Source organism: Rhodnius prolixus, unplaced genomic scaffold (genome assembly GCF_049639745.1).
Source record: "Rhodnius prolixus isolate KJV_2025 unplaced genomic scaffold, Rpr scaffold_5, whole genome shotgun sequence".
Lineage (NCBI taxonomy): Eukaryota > Metazoa > Arthropoda > Insecta > Hemiptera > Reduviidae > Rhodnius > Rhodnius prolixus.
The window spans coordinates 44,375,583-44,393,305 of NW_027411624.1; the positions used below are offsets into that span (position 1 = coordinate 44,375,583).

Here is a 17,723-nt window from a genome sequence, read left to right on the forward strand (position 1 = left end):
TCTCTTACCTTATGTTCAAATACAATAAATAATTAAATAAAAGTAAATAATCAGCCGACATACCAATAATTATTGAACTATTTGCAAATTCAGCGTCCAAACTGAAAGATCCATTCACGAACGAAAAGAAATCTGAAGCCGTGTTCCAAATAATAATTTCCAAGACAGATAACAGAATGGTTTAAAATACAACTCACAAGACGAACAACCCAAAATACAGTAATTAATTCTTGTCTAATCAACAAAACTACCCACAACCCACTAGTAACATGTAGTACATTTTATTGCTGTTATAAAAGTGCCCTAAAAAAAAAGATAAACATTGATAAGTAATCGATTCAAAAATTATTCAATCAGTTACATAATCGAGATATGTTTTTTAATTTGGACTCAAAACGTTTGTGGACTGTACTAAGAATAATAGATCCTCTGCCGAACAGACTGAACATCTTACGACATCCCTTCAACGAGATTAGATGCAGATAATTGCATCTGGAAACTGGGGGGAAAAATTTAAAAAGAAGGGACCTACAGTGACTCCCATTAATATTGGGACAGTACATACAGAAGTTAAAAATTGACGAAAATTAAAAGTGGCACCCATTTATTCAAATTTTTATAAATTCATTTCATTTTATAATTACTATTAATTAAATAAAAACTATTTAAATAAATACATAGAAATGTTTTGGTAGATTAAAAAATATATATATAATAATAAGTGCAAATTCTACCTCTCATAAATATTGGGACACTATTATAATTTATAGTTTGTCCAAGGTTTTGCCCGAATATCTATACAATTTGTAAATATATACCTTAAGCACATATTCAATATGAAATTAATAATTAAATTAGTTTATATAAATCAAGCCAGGTATAACATGTCGCGCAAAAATACAAATACAACGATTGAACAAAGAAAAATTGTAATTTCTATGCACAAAGACAATAAAAAGTGTTAGAGGGACAGAAAAACTGATCGGACCTAAAACATCTACTGCGTGGAACATCATTCAGCGTTGCCAAAAAGAAAAAAGAATTGTTTCAACCCCACAAAAAGGCTGTCCTCAACTGCTCTCTGAGAGAGAGCAGCGTTATATATTAAAAGAATTAAAAAAGATCACCGACTTAGTGCTCCAAAACTTCAATGTGAAATTTTTGACATGTTCAGAGAGCAAAAAAGGAGCAGAAACAGTTCGGAGAGTGCTAAGAAAACTCGACTATCATGGTAGAGTAGCCTGGAAGAATCCTTTTGTCAGTAAGATAAATCGTGTTAAGAGAGTGAAATTTGCCGAAAAATATTTCAATGTAAATAGTGACTTTTGGAATGATATACTCTAGCGATGAATCAAAATTTAATATTTTTTAGCCAGATGGAAGGGATATGGTCTGGAGGAAAGCGAATGCTGAACTCGAAAAGAAGAATTTACAGCCAACTTTAAAGGGTTTTAAAGCTGCACCACCGGGTGGAGGTGGGTCAGTTATGGTTTGGGGCTGGATGTCCGCATCAGGATTTGGAGAATTAATGTTTGTGGATGGAGTGATGGAAAAAATGGTTTATAGTAATATATTAAAAAATAATTTGAAAAAAATGCCCAAAAATTGGGTATTTTAGGGTCTTTTAAATTCTACCAAGAGAACGACCCCAAACCTACGGCTTGGGTGATACGCCAGTGACTGTTATATAATTGCCCAAAAGTATTCCAAACCTCTCCGCAGTCTCCAGGTTTTAATCCCATTGAAGATTTATGGCAATATTTAGCTAGTGCTTTAAGTAAACGAGTAATATCTAACAAAAATGAATTAAAACGATGTTTCCTGGAAGAATGGGAAAAAAACACCACCTGAATTAACCAAAAACATGTTTCACCTATGCCTGATCGTTAGAGGGCTATTGTAAGTCAAAAAGCAATTATTAAATTATTACCGACCAATTATTAAATAGTAGGAGATTTTAAATATTGAACATTTAAACTCTAGCACTTCTGGTGTCCCAATATTTTTGAGAGCCTTATTTTACACTTTTTCAAAAAGTGCTACCTAACAGTTTGGAATTTCATCGATTTATACTTATATATAATTTCTACAGATGTTGCTAATGTTATTTAGAAAAAAAAAATCCAAACTTTTGTCTGTTGTTTTCATTTTCCTTTTAAATCATTTTGTAATAGGTGTCCCAATATTAATGGGAGTCACTGTACATATTGATCAATAAATTCGTGTACATAAATAAATAATAATAATAAATTATAGTAATAATTGTAAAATAAATAATAATTAATTGTTCGATGATAATTTGGGAAGAAGCTGTGGTGGAAACTTTTTAAAAATAATAACAAGAATCAGAAAGTGGCCCACAAAATTCAGTTAAGAATTAAACAATTATTAATTTATTATTACAAAAACCAAATGTAATTTGTATGTAATTGTACAATTGATATTGTAAAAGTGCAATTGTGATTGTATGTAATTGTACAATTGATATTGTAAAAGTGCAATTGTGATTGTATGTAATTGTACAATTGATATTGTAAAAGTGCAATTGTGATTGTATGTAATTTATACAATCAAACCCAAAGATCATTGTTTAATGTGTAATAGGACTGAGCCGGAAACATTACTTGTTTATCATCTGCCCAGTCTATGAACGTTTTAGAATCCTTCTCCATATAAACAAATATAATAATCCTAAAAAAAGAACTCTGTAAATTAATTAATAATTTTGAAGAGTAAAATATGTACGCAATTTTTAATTGTTTAAAAAAAACTTTTAAAACTAAGATCTTCCACTTTACAAAGTTTATAAAGTGGAACATGAACTTGGAACTCCTTTGTAACAGATACTTTATAACTAACTTTATGCAAATAAAGTTTGAATTGAAATTATTACATAAACCAATATGGTAATTGCTTTTTTTTATTATTTAGGCCGATGTGGAAGTGCTTCGGGCGACTGTTGGACGTCTGGGAGATCTCTGACTTCCCTGGTAGCATTCAATTTGATGACTGTTCCAAAGAACCGTTCTTCCTGCAATCCTGTTGAGCTTTTGTTCGGGAAAAGGTATTACTTAGGACTAGCATGCAATAATCTTAGCTATAAAATAGTCCTTCTTTCCATGCTGTACGTTTTTTGTTTTTTTTTTTAACTATTCTTCAGTTCGACCAAAACTGCTGCCGTTGGCTCCTTAATTTGATCCTTCCTCAGTCTTCCCTCCTTCGTCGACCCATCCTCTTCACATGTCCGGACCATGTTAAGAGCTTCTACGAATTCCAGAGTAAATTTTGTTTCGTAACGCGATTGCAATGCTTACTCTTACTAGAAATAAGAACAAGTATAAATATTAGTAGGCAATAATGGCAAAATCAATACACGCGTAACAACTAAAGGATCTGTTCACTATATCTGGATTTATTAAGCTCTCATATATTCATAAATACAAAATAAAAAGAGATGATAAGCATCCAGCAGAAAGTCCGGAGTGCTTAGTTCAGCTACATTACGGGCAATATTGTCAGGAAGCATATCAAATATCCATAAAGGGGAGTATCTCGTGTATTATAATTTTTTTTTTTTTGGGAAGGGATGAACCCCCTAAAGTATTTCCTATTCAATTCATGCTTAATGACATTTTTATATAGCAATGAATGAGTAGTTCATCTGAGAGCAGAAAGAGGGAATGTGGACGAAACCGTTCGGATGGTTATAGTGCAAACAGGACGTTCCTGGAGGGTTGGTGCTTCTTTTTTTGGGGGGGAAGGGGGCACCCAATCTCTTCATAGGAGGCGAAAATAGTGTGGCTAAACAGCCAACCCTCTACACTAACGGATATGACCTTTTCATATTTCTCTTTGACATGATAAATCGATGCGAGGCCCACAAAATTATAGTGAGGTGGGCGCTGGCTGTCCCCCTATGAGTGCAAGCAGGATCCTGGAGTTTTAGACAAGATATCCTATATAGCAGGAGCAGAGTATACCAGTACTCCCTCCACCTCCTCCTCTTTCAGTTAGTCTTGTTAAATGATGTGGAAATCCTTCCTTAAGAAAAGAACCGACAGGGGGAAAAACCCCTTCTCTCCATGAAAACACTTTTCTTTATATTGTATATCTACTCAGTTTTGGTAGTTCTTATCAAGTTGTTTGGTCCGATCGTCCGGCTGTCTACAGCCAAGAAAACTCCACTTCTTACAAATGTATTTGGCAATAAGTAGGCAGCCATAATGTTGCTGTATACGGACAGACCGTAATATCCTGCCATAATATCTCTTTTAAGACCCCTCCGTCCCCTGCTATATGTGATCGTGTATAGATAGATTAATGGCTTCCAAGTGTAGCATACCGGATAAAACTTTATAACCGAGGAAAAGATCCTCTTTCTCAAATACCATTGAATATGTTGTATGTATATAAATGGTAGCAAAGCCCTTAGATTCCATTATTTATCTCATATATCCACTTTATTTTATTTATTAATAAAATAATAGACAAACTAAATCGATAACTGAGAAATAAATAAAGAAAATAAAGCTGGTGATTAAGCTAAAATGTAACGAATGGTTTAACCAATCAGAATTAGCTTAGCAATTAGTCCTTAATTAGCGATCGAATAGAGATATCGAATGGGATCGCCTGAGCCTATGTGAGGTCGATTGGTCATGCTAACCTTCTTAAGGAGTGTTCCGCAATCTTTTTTTGCTGATGCAACACACCAACAAATTCCACGACAAGTTTAGAGTAGTCCAAATTGATTGGTCGGAAAAAAGACTCGCGGCCAATCACTGGTGGGACTTGACGAAGAGAGTGGTCATTTGCCTTGATTGACGGAATGGACTTCTACGTCCCTTTGCTGGCTCTATTTCTGTAACCGGCCCAAAAAGCTTCTAGGACAGGGATGGCGAACCTTTTTGAGACGTGGGTCAAATTTTGTTCATTTTTTTTTTTTAGTACTAGCTCTTGGGTCACTAATGCCCATTTGCACAAGAGTTAAGTTTAAAAATTTTAAACTGAATATTTTCAAAACTAAACATCATTAAAATTCAGTTCGCTTAACGGGTAAAACGGGGACGAAACAAGTGCTATGGAAGTCTCTTTTTACAAACATAACTGAAATGCAACCTTACAAAAGTGTGTTTTATCTGAAGAAAAATCTAAATATGGTTATTTGCTTTGGGTTGTCGATTTTTTTTGTAACAAACAAAATATGAGTAAAATTATACATTTTATTTGATATTTTGTAAACACTTTTGCTTTATTTCAAATACTACAAAAGCATTTGTTGTCACTTGCGTTTTAGAACTGTAATGATCAAACTAAAGGTTATAGATAGCATTTAGATTGCTTTTGTGTCAATGCGTGATTGAAAAAAATACAGATAGAATATAAATTATCCTAAACAATTAGAAAATCTAAATCAACCTGCGTAAACAAACAAATGGTTGCCTATCAATTGTGGGTCAGTGAAAAAGCTTGCGCGGGTCAGTGTCTGATCCGCGGGTCGTAGGTTCGCCATCACTGTTCTAGGATCATTGGAGGAAGAGCAACCAGGTATCGCTTTTAGGCAGGAATTATAGGATTTACCTTGCGCTGGATGCAACAAAAAAGAGACTTTAGGTAAACCACAAACTAGGCCCAGCTGCTAATTCGTGATTCACTAGGTAAGAATGAGTAAAAATTCGATTTTTAATAAAACCTTGAACATTATAGGGAAATAAAGTCGTTAGAGTCTTCATTTCAGATTTCTTTTTGTAATGGTATAAATAAATAACAGCCAACAAGAGATCATTGGCTAAGGCCGGAAAGAGGGCGTGGGCAATTTGTGAGGTATTAATTGATCAGATTTCAGACACAGCTTCCTCTCGGTCCCAGTCATTGAATACCCATCAAAAAAGCACGGAACGATCAAAGTGGCCATGGAGATTACATGTGGCAAAGTGGCTGGGACAAGTAGAGAGGCATAAGTTGATTTGCGTTATCACCGTTGAGTGTCGCTGTACTGTAAATTCTCTTCACTGCAAGTCCAAACGATCACCCTCGTTCTGTCTTCCGCACCCATCTCTTCCATCTCTTTTACACGCACTCTCAGACTGCTGCCCAGTATGCAGTGCGCGTCCGTACAAGATCGGCGGCAACACTTTGATCTACAAACCTGGCTGTACAACTAACGTGGTTAAATTTCCCTCGCCAACAGGGCTGGGCTAGTTCGAATAGTATTAACACAGGACCAAGCACGTGTACAGGAGTGGCGCTATACTGGTACTATTCAGTTTTAGTGGAGCACGAATGTTGGTCCCGTATATATATAGTGTTGGACGTGCCGGTCAGTACTGGCGAACTGGGAGGCATCACCCAGAGTAAATTCAGTTTGTTCGAAACGCCATCACCCAGAGTAAGTGTGGGTACACTGGCCGTTAGGTCCTCTAGCTATCCCTACCTAGCTGATAGAAACCTTTCATACGCTTTGCCTAACTCCAAACTTATTCTACAACAAATACTGTAAATGTACCACACACACTTTTCACATACTGTTGTTTACCTTTCCAATTTTTTCGCACATCCCCACTTTTAATCATATTCATGCTTTTCGCCACTCTGCTAGATATCTCTCATTAATGGGCAAAAATAAAGGAAAACTACTTTATTCTTTTGCTGAAATTTAGAACAACTCACCTCATCACAAGTTTGGATTTCGTAGTATTTATCCGTCATCGTCTTGTAGACCATGTTGTCCGCTCTTTTTTTTTTTTGCAGACTCTCTAGGAATGTCTCTTCAACAGAGAGTCCCCTAGGTTCAAGTCTTTTAGGGAAAATTCATTAAAAAAAAAAAAATCTACCTAGGGCAACTCTGAGAAAAGAAATACGATATAGATTTTCTCTAAAACTGTTTGAATTTAAAGAAAATTCAAAAAATTATAATCTTGAGAACAGAACTAAGAGGAAGTCATGTGAGTCACAGCAGGTTATTAACAATAAATGTTTTATAGAGTTTTGATTAAAATTGATTTTAATAGACTACATTTAGAAAAAGACCTCACAGAGCCATCTAGCGGATTCACATACTACATGTACTAAATATTCTGTACTGTACAACATTCTGAATCTTTATGGTCTTATTTGGCCAGTAATATTATATTTTATTATAAAATTAAAATTATAAACTAAATCTAATGAATATTAGTAAATATGCTAATTTGTATTTAAGGTTTTAATTGCATTAATTGTTAAAGCTACGTACTTTTACATTGCATGCTTCTAGCTTGAAAACAATTCTATTATAAAGAATTTAAATTGTTGGTTTTTCAGTTAACTTGAAAATTAATATTAATATTTTATTTATTAGCAATGAAAAAATAAACTTCATCCAAATATTTTATATTTTTTTAAATATTTATTTAGGGGCACATCTCTCTCTGTCCATATAATTTGTTAAATTGCCAACAGTCGATTACTACGTCTTATTTTTTTATTTTTGAATTTATTTTATAATGTAAATAACATTTCATTATTATTAGTGAATTTTTTTATTTACATTAATTGATCGCCACATTAAATGTCAAAACTTTCTTGATTTAAGGAAACGTTAACATAATATTTTTGTATTTGCTGATAATTATTATTTTTTTTTTTTTCTATGTACATAATATAATATAGAATTAACTATTCATTTTGAAATTCCTTAACCTAAATTTAAATTTGTATTTCTCAAGCTTTAATTATTCCATTAAAACCCAATACTGGGGATTTGAAGAAGAGAGAGAAACAGTAATGTAATAAACATAGTAGATTCTTGTTGTCACAAGTTAGGGGGTATAGCTCAGTGGTAGAGCATTCGACTGCAGATCGAGAGGTCCCCGGTTCAAACCCGGGTGCCCCCTTAATTTTTTTTATTTAATTTTTATTATTCATGCGTAATACACATTATAAACTATAATATTGGCTTCCATAGTTTTTTTGATAGATAGTTTTTTGATAGTTTAGATTTTGAAATAATTTTTCAAAATACGAAACTATTTCCTATTACTGTTTAATGAGAGCCAATTTAGCGAAATTGTATTTCCTTCATATTTTGAGGCCCATCTAAGTTAAAATTAGATGCAATAAATAATGAATTCTTTAAATTATTTTACATTAGACTTGAAGTTTACTTCCAATTTTTTTGAAGGCCAATTGATAAGTTGATTGCATAACCATTGAAGTCGTTCAGTAATAATAAAGTGAGCATGAATATGTTTATTGCTATCATTTAAAATTAGAATTTATATGACATATATTCAGTTTAGCTATGCCTAGGAGGTTGCCTTTAAAGGCAATTGGAGAATTATCTTCAATCTCGATTTTCCAACACATTGAGTCTTCCTGTTCTCTAGCTTTAAGAGGCTAATTGCTGGTCAAGTGGGGGAAACTTCCTCTTTTTTTTTTTTACAAAATCCAGGGATTTCCTTACCTGCAGACTTTACGAACTTCCTCTCTTCGCCATGATTGCCTAGGGCTAAAGTTCTGACGTAACGAAAGAGCAGAATGTAAGAGACAAATTCCTCTTCTTCTGACTCACATTCTGCGAACAGACTTAATTCACTTATCCTTGGGTATCCTTGTACAGATATTGGGGTTTTATTCTAAGCCTGCCGTACCCTATAAAAAGGCATGATGCCGCATCTTGCCAGTTCCAAATCTCCAGAAGTCATAAGTTTTCTAAGTGACTTACACTCCTTACTTCTGGTTCCGACCCCACCTAAATTGGGTGCCAGTGCTTAGTCGCCCAGTGCACTGGAATAAACCTAGAAAGTTCTGGTAAAGATTACCAGATGCCACCACAATCTCCGGTAGGGAAACATTTAATCTCCCTCAAAGACGAGAAATCTAGACTAGTAACCTAACTTTAAACACTCTCTGTTAATTTTTGAAGACGTCATAATAGTTTCAGATTTCTGGTTTAATGCAATCATATGCAAAAAAAACCTAATACGAACGATAACAAATAAATATTGATACGTAATTTATGACGCACGTATTTTGTAGAGTTAATAAAACATTTGGACATTTCTTTGCAATTTAAATCAACTTCTTTTAGGTTCTGAATGGTTTTGACAAGAAGTCATTTAAATGGTCGCTTACTTCACTTCATATTCATGGAGCTAAAAAAAAAGATAAGGAAAACATAAATTTTTTATTACAAAATTATATCTATTTATTATTCTTTCAATTGAAAACCAAAAAAAAAACAAAATCTATTTACACCGCTCACGATATCTACAATTATTTACAATTGAAAAATATGATTGCTGAGCTTCTCCATAATAAATGAATCAATATTGGATAAATATTTGAACAATTCAGGAATACATTGCCGTCTATGGTACTGAGTTAGAAAATTGAAATATGCATAATTGAATGGCTGGAAATGGATTTAAAAATGAGGTAGGAGCTCGAACTCAACTAAACCGCTCCTTACGGCTCTATTTTATACTAAACCTATAATACTATTAGGAGCTCAGTTCTGCTCCTTTCAAACTAGGTATTTTTATATCCTGCAAATACATGCTCGAAACCTTTCTTAATTGTTCAAATTTATGTATCAATGAATACCAGTAGTTACATTTTATTTTGATAATCGAGCTGCCTGATAGACTCCGCTTCAAGGTCATCTGAAACAAAGAAACGTATATCAGCTATTTGGGTAATTTCCTCTATTTAGTTAAATTTAAATTTTACAAGGAAAATGGTTGGAAAAAAAAACTCGATAAAAACTACAGAAAAAATGACACACCCACTCAAGGGGTTTTTCCTCAAATTTGGAATTTTACTTAAATACTGAATTTCCGTTGGTATTCAACTTTGTAATGAGGCCGTACATTATACTTGAATAGCACGTTAGAGGGAACCTTAATCTACCTTTCCCTCTCCCAGAACTGTTTTGAAACGCGATTTTTCCAGTACTATACGATGTCTCAGGTCTCTGACTCAGTTGTGACCTTTAGAATGCTTCACTCTTAACTACAGTTTTCAGAAAAAAATGTACGATTCTGTGTGTTTTATTTAAATTATTTTTATTTATTTATTAATTGTATTGCTAATATTTCCAGTTCCAAAACGTGAGTGTTCCACTGTACTGGAATTGATTTTCTCAATTTTCTGATATTTTTTTTCCGAAAATGGCGCCAATGATTTCCTCAATTGCTTCCTTATACGTCACATTTCCCTCCTTCCTGGTTTTTGTTTTTTTTTCTAAGTAAAAGGTAAAATTAGGTGTCGTGGACGGAGGCGACTAGCAAACATACTTTACTGTAAATTTCTTTTATTAACCATTAAATAAAATCCAAGGCCTCTAGACCGGGGATCGAACCCACTAAACCAACAATACATCTTAGCATTGCGGGTCTAGCCTATAACCGCCTTACCTACTTTACTGTAAATTTCTTTTATTAACCATTAAATAAAATCCAAGGGGAATCGAACCCACTAAACCAACAATACATCTTAGCATTGCGGGTCTAGCCTATAACCGCCTAACATACTTTACTGTAAATTTCTTTTATTAACCATTAAATAAAATACAAGGTCTCTAGACCGGGAATCGAACCCACTAACCAACAATACATCTTAGCTTTACAGGTCTCGCTCTCTAACCGCTCGGCTATCGTGGCGCCTCTCTTTTTTTTAAATTTTTCTCTTAATTAAACATCGTTAACAGTAATTATTCATTAAATAGCAAAGCCGGAAGTTAGAGTTCCGAGTACAGAAAGCCTTAATTTAAATTAGTAATTATTGTTAATAATTAAATAAAGAATTTATCAATTTTCCTATTTACTCGGATCGACAATTTGCCATCCATCTGTAATGATCTGAATCTACAATTTTTCAATTTAAAAAAAAAATCGATTAAAACATAGAAGCGATTTTCCGGAATATATTTACCGGGTTTCCCAAACTATTCACTTTAAACGTAAACATCACTAACATTTCATCTATCATTTCTAGTTATCGTTAACCATTTATTTTTTAGTTTTGTTGAATTACTGTAATTACTTTCGTAATGTATTTTTAATGGCTGGATACTGCCAGCAATTTTGCCAACAAGAGGAGGATGATTCTTTAGAATATCTTGAAGATCATTCCCAAGAGCTAATTGCAAATTGTTATTCTACATTCATTCATATTAGTTTGGCCATTTAATGCAGGATTTTATTGCTAACGTTTCTAACCCTCCACCAATCCCTTTGTCAAGGTTATCTTTCACGTCATCACCTTGGTGATTATCTGAATACAGCGTAATATTTTATTCTTTTTTTTGGGATAAGAATCAATTTGAAATCCATGATTCCTTCCCACCTCTTAAGGTCCTCTGAGTACGAAAAAAAAATGGTTTGTGCGGATTGGTCTGTATGTGTGTGCAGCACACTTGAAAACAGAAAATCGCCGCAAGTTCAAATCTGATAATTCAGTGCCTCCATAAGCATTAGAACGTAATCAGACAACCGGAAGTGACAGTAAAAATTGGAGTAATGGTACTTCGGGGATAGTAAGTGAGTAGCTTGCTTCTAATGTGTCGCTGCTGCATTATGTACGGCCCTAATTGGGAATCTCCGGGATTGTAGTCTTGTGAGTCTTTCCTTCTAATTAGAAGATGGAAAAAAAGGGACGCATGCCTATTCTGGAACTGTTCAACTCCACTCAGCCGGGACACGACCTTATTGGGTGGTTTGTTTGTTGGTAGAGGGGATAGCTGTTGAAACATTTCAGTTTAGCAGAGGGCTCAACGTTTGGTATTTCAGTCGGAGGGTGGCTTCTTCGTAAAACGGAGCTTCAAAATAAATTTCAAGTCATTATTTTAAAAGAAATATGTTTACTAAATTTATTGAATATCTGGATAATTTCATAGAACATTTTGATCGTGACGGAAATGAGATTTGTGATCAGACGATTTACAAAGAGTTTAAAAGATTATTAGAGATCATGGCAATTTATCCAAAATTGAAACCAAAAAGATTGGTAATAATTAATATTTTAAATTTTTCATTTATAAACGGTTTATTGCTGTTCATGATTTTCATTAGCACAGTCACGGCTGTGTGTGCAGGAAAAGAGGATTTTCCAACTATGGCGCACTCTATTGTCTATGTGTTGGTGACAATTCTTTTCTTGTTTTGCTACAATGGGATGGTTTTCAATAGATCCAGTATAGCTATCATGCACACAATATTCGGGCAAAACGTTTACGACTATATGGAGCAGAATAATGATATACCTGCGGCTATAAAAGCGAAATATGTCCGTATGAAGAAGGTGATCAACCAAATAGTCGGAGTAGCTTCAGTATTGTTGGCTTTGTTCATAGTTTGCGTCGGACCGCTGTTGAATAACACGGATGTAACGGAAATCACTGTCCAACATCCGGAAAATGGTATCAACTACGATCTACCGATACCATTATGGTTGCCGTTTGAAGCTAGCAATGGTTTTGCGTATTTCATAGCTGTAGCTATAATAACTGTAACATTTACCTATGTATTCCTGATAAACTCTGTTGTGTCGGCATTATTCTACAACGTGGCCATGACTATGGACTGTCAATTAGAAATTCTTATCAAATCAATTAACAATATAGAAGAAAGAGCTATAAATATGTACAAAAGAAATAATAATTTGTCTAAACTTCCCAAGTCATATGGATTATATGAAAGTTTGGAATTTCAAAAGATTATTGAAATCTGTATGAAACAAAATATTCAACATCATCAACAGATTTTAAGGTTTGTAACTTTTTTTTTTTTTGGTGCTTTTCTAACTTAGTGCGACTTTGCCAAATTTTTGATTTCGAAATGTCCGTTTTAAGCTCCCCTGAGATCCCCTATAAAGTGGTTTTTAGTAAATGCCTTGGTTTTAGTGCCAGAAACCTGGAACTTTAGATTTCAATTTTGGTCCCGCCAAAGGGACTGTATGCCAATAGTTGATGTTAACGTCCACTGGGATTGTAGATCCCCAAATTTTATCTTTAAGCATTGATTTTTGGTACTCTTTGAGATTTCACCAAAGCGACAGATACTTGTGACCACTTAGAGCTGCATGTAAAACAATACGCAAAGATAATATACAGGGTGTAAAACGGAGGAGAGGTCGCAATTTCTGGAGGTGATTCCAGCAGATCAAATGCAACAAAAACAAAATTCTGTTCACTATGGCTAGATGCTCAATAGTGTCCCAAGATATTTGCATTTTTTCCAACTTTTCCATCGATATTCGCGTTTTTTCGCCCATAAAAACGGCCGTAACTTTTCTCAGCAAATAGTGCCTCATGGCATCACAGACGTACGAATGTATGTCCGCTTTGAATCCAGCCCAACTTCTCAACTCCACAGTATTGATCCAATATTGATTCATTTATTATGGAGAAGCTCAGCAATCATATTTTTCAATTGTACGAGTAAATAATTGTACATAACGACTACAGTAATCACAAAAACTATCTAAAAAAGTGTCTAGTTGAAAAATTCAGTCATAAATCTCAAAATCAAAAATCTGGCAATAATCGCATTATTTCCGGAAGTTAAAATACGAAAGATACAAATAATAGAAACTATCTGCTTTTTTTTTCAGACTTCGTAAAGCGATAACAAAGATCTCCGAATACTGTGTACTCGTGTTATATGTGGTTTCTGGGATAATAATTGCGCTCACTGCTTACACGGCTACCACGGTAACCAAAACTATGTAAAATTCGACTAGGACAGGCTTTCTCTTTTCCTAGTAATTTATTAATAAATTCTAGGTCGAAAAGAAATTTGGTGTGCACACTCACCTGACTTCCGCTAACTACTAACTCTCGAAGTTCTAACTTATTAATATTCTTCGAACTCTGAACGATTGACTCTTTAGAAGGAATCTACTAACTCAGGAGTACCCATAGTCGGATTTGAAAAAAAAAACGGTTATAATTTTTCAATTAGTGCAAAACTCAATAAGCTCTCCTAAACCTGAGCCGCGAACTTAAGAGTTCCGCTCAGCTTTACGTCATCTGTACACCGGAACCTGGATTTATTAAAATTACAAGAGGAAGTCTTGTGTGTGTCTTTCACAGTCAGATTTTGTTTGTTTCTTCCTTTTTTTTCTTCAGAAATATCTCAAATTTCAGGTCTCCAACGAACCGGGAACCGTGTTGACTTTTGGCTGCCTGACCACTTTGTTCATTCTGGCGATTGCTGGTGACTGTTTGATGGGGCAATCATTTGTTAATTTGGTCAGTCATAGTCTTGGGGGAATATCTTAGAAAAAGTTCTAATCATTTCAATTTTTGAAAACAGCAATTTAATGTGCTACATTAAGTGTCTTCTTTATTCTAGAACGAGAAATTAAGAATCGAAATCTATTCGACGAAGTGGCGTCTTTATTCCAAAAGTACGAGGCAATTAATTGGAATAATGCAGCAATACACATGTCGTGATTTTAACATAAAAGTGGCATTCAATGTAACGTTGGATCTGGAATTTTACGGCTCGGTAAGTAAGAAAATCCTCTTTTCCAGCAAAATGTTTCTCTGGATCGAAATTTCGATAGTGAAAACATTGACGGAGTTGTGGTTAAAGGGAGATACCTTAATTTTGTGTAGGAGGTGGTAGATCTGTATTTGTAGTGATGTGGCACTTTAGAGAGACGCTTAAAATGGAAGTTATCCGTTCAAAATGATGTGATTATGTCAGCCCCCTAAACATTCCCTTATTACCCGTATGTTGTTTCTTGTAACATTCATTTCCTTGTGTAGTTCCCGGTTATTCCAAACAATCGCCAACAGTCCCAATTCCCTCGTACATCCTCTGCCATGTACCAAAACTTCAGGTCCCCTAAATCATATGTCATTCCTTCCTATCATCCTCTTTTCGTCATTCATAAAGAACATGTTTCCTACAGAAGAAATGTTACAGTCAGTAGTTTTATTCTTGAGCTTGGCTTCCAGTCTAACCTTAGAATAGTGAATTGTTAGCTGTAGTTGAGGTTGATGTAGATCAATACAGCCACAAAAAAAAGATTTATTTATAGGCACAAGCGGAATATTGTGATTCGATTGGAAAGGGCTGAAATAGAGAAAAAAATAATATTACTGGCTAAGGGTCTAATGGCTAGCATTAGAACTAACCTAGGAACGAGCGTAAATTACAATAACTAACTGTGGTGAACTAATTATGAACTATTTCTAAAAGAAATGGCTGAACTGAATGAAGATTAGAGCAAGGTCATGGAGAGAGTGTAAGAATGAATCCTCAGGGAGTGAATGCAATGTCTGGATGCGATTGAGTGTCCCGAGTAGTGGTCTGGCGTCCTTATATACCCTGATGCTAGGGCTGCTTCTATTGTTCTGAGCCCTACCTAGGCTTTAACCCTTTATTAACCTTTCATAGCTTCTTTTTACACAACTACTGAACTTCCTAATTCTGTGTTTGCCTCTAAGACTGATTGGGTAGACCGTGCCAGATATTGTGCCTTCAAAGCCAAATCCACTGCCATCTAAAACGTCTACTACAACTCCCACATTGTATGTGGAAAAAGTTATCAATATAGGATTTTATTGGGTAAATTTGCCTGCGCGTCTGCTAAATGCAAGAAGTTACCTCTACGACAAACTGAGCATTGTGTGAATGTTTGCAGATTTCAGCGTTAATTATTGTACATGGTATTGTCTGGGTACTTGGGTTTCCCAGATCCTGGAAGAAAACTGGCTAGTCCTTGAACAATTAAGGGGGTTATATAATCCAGTTCTTAGGAACGTTTACTTGCAAATAATCCAAGCTAAATTGCACAATTAGAAATCATATTTCAATTAAATTATTAATTGATTAAAATATTCTTTTCAGTTAATGAACACAACTTACTCATACTTGAGTATACTAATTGCAATGAACAAATAAGACGTTTGAAACTATTTACGTTAGATTAACTGTAGAAATTAAAAATCACTTTTGTGTTGTTAGTAACTAAGCAAGAGATGAGAAATATGTTACTTAATCTACTGCACTGACCACAACAATTCAACTGAGCTCAAGATTGTGAAAATCAATTGACAAAAGTTCATTATTTCTTTTCTGCACCGCTTTAAATTGTTTAATTTTCAAAATATACGCATAAGAATGTTCATCGTGTTATTATTCTAGTTCCATTTTGTTATCAAATACCATATCATATAAGAACCAGATCATATGATTACTTGATTTCGAGCCGGAAATACCTTCGTAAGTTCAAATAATTGTAAAATTGCAGAATTTAGGCGTTCGGAGCATCTTCTATGTTCCGGCCTCATTCAACGGCTATTTCCCGGTGTAGTGCGCACGATTACAAGATACCTAATTCACGGCTTAGTTTGGGCAAATAATAGGATCCATAAATTTGTGCCTCTTATATTCGAATTCTGGCCCTTCATACTTCGGACACTTCTGTTTGCAGATTTTTTTTGCACTCGTAAAAGACTTAAGTGTTAATTGTTAATAAAACAAAAAGTCACCTGAACATTAGATGCAATCATCCGTCAAGCATGGAGCAGTGTCTTCACTTTCTTCTTCACCAGTGAGAATCAACTGGCCTTCACTAGCCGGAAGGTAAGCGGAAAATACCACTGATATTGTCACCATTACAGCTCCGGAAACCTTCAAAATGGTGTACGTCTCATTGAACATGGACAACTCCAGTGCGTAGGAAAAGATAATATCTGAAGCATGTATCAGACAGACAAGTCCCGCCTGTTCAGTAGTCAAAGAAATTGTCAGTAAAACCTCTTGTAGGGTAGCTACCGTTGCTATGGAAAACAGCCGGAAAGATTGAATCCATGTCCAAGTTTCCCACAGAGAAAATGGTGCAGTCAGTATTAAACTGCATAAACTATAATTGAATAATATTACTGAATAATGGAGACTTACAAGTTCTTTGAGTAGAATATAACTGAAAGGGTCACAGATGGCGCCGATTAAGGCGAATAAACAGCCGGCTAAATAGGTAGGTTCTACGGGAGCAGGTCCTATAGTTATTAGGAACACACCAGTAAGTATACCAGCTGATGCAGCCAGTTTACTCTTGGTGAAACGTTCACCTAAAAGTACCCTGCCGAGTATGATGGTAAATATGATCGATGTATACGCCAGCAATGCTTCATCGCTTAACGGTAACAATCGAACGGCCGCATAAGAAGAAATCACAATCGGCAGTGAAAACAAAGTTCTGCCCCATAATTTTGTTAGCTGCTCTTTTGGAAATAATGCTTGCTTTGTGTTGACGGTTGTCAGCACAACGCTGGCTATGAACAACACGAGCGATGAGATGAAGGTAATCTGTCCTACAGGTATGTCGGTCACTTTAACCAAAACTGAACATACACTGAGCAAGAACGAGGACGCTGCGGCCAATAGGACACCTGAACGTGGTGTTCGCCAACAGTTTGTAAAATCCATGAATGATGGCCAAGCTGGCTGGGTCCCCACTTATTAATTACGCCGCCACAGTACGCTCTGTGGCCACTAGATTACACTACTAACTCGCTTTAACTAGGTAATTGTTGTGAACACCCTTCAGTGCTCAGTACTGGCTCCGTCTTCACTCCCAAACACTCAGCTAAGTGAGAGAAGATATCGGAATAGTAAAAGTAAAGTAAAGTAAAGTAATTGCTTATTTTTTCAGGCGGGCTTTACGTCCAACTATCAGTTAGCAAACATACTTTACTATAAATTTCTCATATTAAACATTAAATA

The 17,723-nt window shown here is 35.0% G+C and overlaps 2 protein-coding genes and 1 non-coding gene across 3 annotated transcripts; 2 read left to right on the top strand and 1 right to left on the bottom strand.

Annotated features, from left to right (window-relative positions):
• The first annotated feature begins 7,802 nt into the window (after positions 1-7,802).
• On the top strand, positions 7,803-7,874 carry TRNAC-GCA (transfer RNA cysteine (anticodon GCA)). The gene has a single exon. It is a non-coding gene; the product is annotated as a tRNA-Cys (tRNA).
• A 310-nt stretch (positions 7,875-8,184) lies between these two features.
• On the bottom strand, positions 8,185-17,459 carry LOC141458064 (pseudopaline exporter CntI-like). Its single transcript, XM_074135605.1, has 2 exons — positions 16,487-17,459; positions 8,185-9,644 (listed from the first exon to the last, which is right to left on the bottom strand). Exon 1 carries the CDS (start codon positions 17,424-17,426, stop codon positions 16,494-16,496), a length of 933 nt encoding a protein of 310 aa, XP_073991706.1. The 5' UTR covers positions 17,427-17,459; the 3' UTR covers positions 8,185-9,644; positions 16,487-16,493.
• On the top strand, positions 11,737-16,120 carry LOC141458063 (uncharacterized). The gene is made up of 5 exons (XM_074135604.1): positions 11,737-12,749; positions 13,594-13,693; positions 14,129-14,233; positions 14,337-14,492; positions 15,843-16,120. Exons 1-5 carry the CDS (start codon positions 11,839-11,841, stop codon positions 15,894-15,896), a joined length of 1,326 nt encoding a protein of 441 aa, XP_073991705.1. The 5' UTR covers positions 11,737-11,838; the 3' UTR covers positions 15,897-16,120.
• Positions 17,460-17,723: the final 264 nt, after the last annotated feature.